The 4,967-nt window shown below is 40.1% G+C and overlaps 1 protein-coding gene across 1 annotated transcript in view; it reads right to left on the bottom strand.

Moving 5' to 3' along the window:
- Window positions 1–303: 303 nt before the first annotated feature.
- The window catches only part of LOC104073509 (mucin-6), a gene marked incomplete at both ends in the record, with an annotated part of 10,156 nt that continues 5,492 nt past the window's right edge, over window positions 304–4,967 (bottom strand). Inside the window, 5 exons of the mRNA XM_009573319.1 lie at window positions 304–366; window positions 892–1,035; window positions 1,789–1,945; window positions 2,875–3,114; window positions 3,564–3,749. Coding sequence (XP_009571614.1) covers window positions 304–366; window positions 892–1,035; window positions 1,789–1,945; window positions 2,875–3,114; window positions 3,564–3,749 — 790 coding nt within the window. The remainder of the gene's footprint in view (window positions 367–891; window positions 1,036–1,788; window positions 1,946–2,874; window positions 3,115–3,563; window positions 3,750–4,967) is intronic.

Raw genomic sequence — 4,967 nt, 5'->3', positions numbered from 1 at the left:
CCCTTCGCCTCGGTGTCTTCGAATGAAATGTCGCTAACTAAAATCAGTCAGGGTCATTCAGCTTCTGTCTTATAGCATTCCCTACCCTAATCCTTTTTTTAATTAGTTCTTTTCATTCATTTATTTACCAACTGAAGATTTACATACTAGCAGTTATTTTGAAGGAAAGTTATGTTTGGATGAACACTCATTATTAATTGAGAGGTACCAGGAAAAATACCTTCTTTGAGAATGTACAAATGTTTTAGTATTGTTTTCCAGTTACTGAAGAGAAAGAGAATGAGTAAATAGGTCGCTGCTTACCACATCGCATGCATCTTTCCTTCTCATAGTCAAAGTATTCATCATGAGAGCAGTTGTAACAGCCTGAGGAAAGGGGAAGAGAACTTTGTTTTACATTTCTCAGAGAACAGCATTTAATTTATACTTTTAATAATCTAATATCTTACATTTCTGTTATTAAAAAATTGTATGAATCGCAACATCATCTATTCAGGTAAGCATTTCCAATGTCATCCTCAGAAGAAGGGTCTGTCTATATAGTAATTTTTTCTGGTTTCTCCAACTGTATCCATTTGTCTAATAAAAATATTAACTGCTCTCTCCACATGTTTTCTTACCTAAGTACAGTGTATTCTTTTGATTTGGTGCAGGTCAGAGAATTTCTCCTCAAGATCGGCTGAGCTCAATATAAAGCTAGGTGTAGTACAGGTACTGAACTGATTATGTGTTTAAAGCAGTAGTAGTAAGGTAAAGATCAGCAAAACTGCTTCAAAGATAGCATCAAATAGAATACCATTACTTAACTGTGGTATGACTGATTTAAAAAAATAGCATTGAAAATAATTACTATGTTACTGTTTCCTGGTTTATAGTAATATAGCTTATTACCTTCAATGTTGACATATTTGTAGTTTTGATTTGGACAATTACAAGGCCTGTAATGCCAGGTGCAGTTGCCATTGTTGTAGCCATAGGAATAAGCACCACTGCTTCCTGTTTTTTGATGAGAATTGTAATACTCACAATAGACAGCTAAAAAAGATAAAAGCAAGAGAGAAATCAGAGTCTTCCAAATTAGTGGCATGTTATTTTCAAAGGACTAAAGGGAGGACAAAATTAATAAACAGTTTGAATCAAAAGTTTTGTCACTAAAGTTACTAGCTTCTGATGTATATTGAAATTTACGCTCCAGTGAAGTCAGTTTCTTTTTTTCAAATGCACTATGCAGGCATTTCCACAATTTTTAATGCCTGATATAGTGAAATGTTGAAAAGAAACCATTAAAGATGACAACTCTAGCACTGATTTATAACATAGTCATCCTCTTTTTTCCTCCATATACGGTGTTCTGGAACACCTTGATATCTTTTTCCTGTTTTACAGTGTTTAAGCCAACACAGCTGTCTTTATTTCCTTGACATCCACACAGAAGGTGATTTCATCACAGCTAAAATTAAACATTTTTTTTTACAATTTCATACTCCCTCTGCTGACAAAATGATAGTTCACTATACAGTGGCAGCAGAAGAAATAGTCTGCCTTCTGTGACCACATTATTTTCTCCCTCATTACTCTGCGGTAAAAAGAGATATAATATTTTCGTTAATTTAGCACAAATGAAAACTACAGATTTCAAAACCCAGGTGACCGAAGTCAACTCTTTGCCCATAGAGAAAATGCAGCTAAGGAGGTGGTATTAAGCAATTACTTATGTTGCCATATTAATGTACTCACAGTAACAATAATACTCTTAAACCTGTTTAAAGAGAGCTTAAAGAAACTTACGACAGAACTCAGGGGTCCTCCAGTCAATGCAGATACCTTTATCTAAGCATGCCATGGCATATACTGCGATGGCATCGCACATGCATTCACAGTCCCCTCCAATGTCACAACCACAAGAGTCTCGAACACAGGCCTCATAATAGGGCATACGATTCACCTGCATTGGAAAATGAAGTAATGAATTTTCTAGGATTCTTTTGTGCCTATTTGTTAAGAAGGTGTTTTTCCCTGGGCTAAACAATACGTGTTCCATTAAATGAGACTAACTAGTATTTCCTCTGAACGCTTGTCAAAGCAATTACAATCCCACTTTATACAAATATTTTTGGCAAGAATGTAGGTGTCTCCACATCAACAATAGAAACTGATGACGTTTTGCCAGATACGTATTTCTAAATTCATACTAGTCCTGAACATATTATGTATAGACAAGTAAAAAAAAAACCCCAAACACCCACATCCATTCAGGCACAAATGTCTAAGTTCATCAGCTGTACACCCTCCATAGATATGCATGAGCACTGCAGCATTATCCACATTTCTCACTTGTTTTCACCTCCTGAAAATGGGGATCTTACTTCCGAAGGCCTGGTTCTGATGAACCTTGCGATATTTTCATTTCAACGAAGTGGGCAACTTAAAACAAATAGGGGGGCTGACGCTATCTTGCTCTTGAGCTGATCTGCATCTTCTAAGTAATGCTGTTGATTTACTGATGAGCACAAGTGTTTTCAGGCTTTTTCTTAAGTTTGGTTTTCTAACAAAGGCTAAATGGTTTCAAAAGATCAGTATCAGGCATCATCAACAGACTGACTGGTTTCTGATACTTAAGTCTTCATTCTTTTTTCACTCTGATATTTTTAACTAATCAGTTAACGCCATACTTAGCTTTTGTGCTTACAAAAGGGCTGGTGAAGTGCAAATAAGAAGGGATGAAGATTAACATAAATGAGAGCCATAAAACATTATATATATATATTTTATTAAAACATTTTGGGGAAGAGAAAATCAAGTGTTGGAATGTGAGCATTTTGGAAGAATACAGATTATGCCTATAAATAAAAAGAAGGCCAAATCAATTCTTACCTTATTGTGACAGGCAGAAAAGACTTGGCTGTTGATGATGGAACATGTCCTTTCTGCCCATGCTTTACGATAAGGGTTCTTGCTACAGGGGTCCACTACAAAGTATACATCCCCACAGAGAGGATTCTCTTTCCAAGAATTGACAAATTCCAATTCATTTGATGCCACATACTTGCTTCGAGTTTCAAAATCATCCTTCATATTGCCATTATAGTTCCCACACAAACCGCATATAGTTTCCTATATTAAATGAAAGCAGCGATGTCAGTTCAGCAAGTTACAATTACTCACCTTCCCTTTCGACTACTGACAGTTTCTTGTGCTTTAGTAGTGAATGTGATCTACAAATAATCTCTCATACATTCTTAGCGTCTTGTGCATGAGGTTCTGTTCATCAGGGGATGAACATGTTTCCCCTCTAAAGTGTAAACTGTGATCATTTAGAGATCAAATTCAACCATGCAGTAGTATAAAATACAAGCACTTAGCTCAAGAATTTCCTGAATGCAGTAAAAAAAAATCAGCCTCTAGTGAAAGTCTCTGCTGTTTTGGAGATAATGATGAAAATGAATTGCTAGTAGCATCTCTGAAAAACCTTTGCCATCATAGAGTGTCAGGGCAACCATCATCAAATGTGCAGTTCAATCTGAATTGAAGGACAGTTTACTGAGGAAGTTAGTCTGCAATACCTGTGTTTCTCTGGAGATCTTGATGAAGAAGTTCATGTGCTTATTCCAGATAAGGGTCATGTTGTATTTTCCTGGGATAATGATATCAAACATCAGGTGAAGGGCGTTCTTTTTCACGTTATATCGTACTCCAGGATTTTCCCCAGAAATAGTGAAGGTTTCATCTCGCAGTATGAATGTCAAATTCTGGAAGAAAATTTATCTGGATGTTATCAACTTTCAGTATTTTCCTTACTCTGTGTCACTTTGCTGAAGATCAGATGCTGTGCTACTGCAGACTGTCTTGACATTCCCACTTATTTTTGAAAAGTCATGGCAGTCAGATGAAGTCCCTGAGACTGGTTAAAGGGAAACATTGCACCCATTTTTAAAAAGGGTAGAAAGGAGGACCTGGGAACTACCGACCTGTCAGCCTCACCTCTGTGCCTGGGAAGATCATGGAACAGATCCTCCTAGAAGCTGTGCTAAGGCACATGGAGGACAGGTAGGTGATTTGAGAAAGCCAGCATGTCTTCACCAAGGGCAAGTCCTGCCTGACCAACCTAGTGGCCTTCTATGATGGAGTGACTACATCAGTGGACAAGGGAAAAACTACGCATGTCATCTATCCGGACTTCTGTAAGGCCTTTGACATGGTCCCCCACAGCATCCTTTTCTCTAAATCAGAGAGATATGGATTTGATGGATGGACTATTTGGTGGGTAAGGAACTGGCTGGATGGTCACATCCAGAGGGTAGTGGTCAACGGCTCAACGTCCAGATGGAGATCACTGACGAGTGGTGTCCCGCAGTGGTCTGTATTAGGACAAGTACTGTTTAATATCTTCATCAATGACATAGACAATGGGATCAAGTGCACCCTCAGCACGTTTGCAGATGACACCAAGCTGAGTGGTGCGGTCGACACGCCTGAGGGACGGGATGCCATCCAGAGGGACCTGGACAAGCTCGAGAAGTGGGCCCGTGTGAACCTCATGAGGTTCAACCAGGCCAAGTGCAAGGTCCTGCACTTGGGTCGGAGTGACCCCCAGTATCAACACAGGCTGGGGGATGAAGGGATTGAGAGCAGCCCTGCCGAGAAGGACTTGGGGGTACTGGTGGATGAAAAGCTGGACATGAGCCAGCACTGTGCGCTGGCAGCCCAGAAGGCCAATCGTATCCTGGGCTGCATCCAAAGCAGCGTGGCCAGCAGGTCGAGGGAGGGGATTCTGCCCCTCTGCTCTGCTCCGGTGAGACCCCCCCTGCAGTGCTGCGTCCAGCTCTGGGGTCCTCAGCACAGGACAGAGATGGACCTGTTGGAGCGGGTCCAGAGGAAGGCCACAAAAATGATCAGGGGGTGGAACACCTCTGCTGTGAGGACAGGCTGAGAGAGTTGGGGTTGTTCAGCCTGGAGAAGAGAAGGCT

The sequence above is a fragment of the Fulmarus glacialis genome, unplaced genomic scaffold, assembly GCF_000690835.1.
Source record: "Fulmarus glacialis isolate BGI_N327 unplaced genomic scaffold, ASM69083v1 scaffold4822, whole genome shotgun sequence".
Classification (NCBI taxonomy): Eukaryota; Metazoa; Chordata; class Aves; order Procellariiformes; family Procellariidae; genus Fulmarus; species Fulmarus glacialis.
This window is presented reverse-complemented; position numbering and strand designations above follow the sequence as displayed.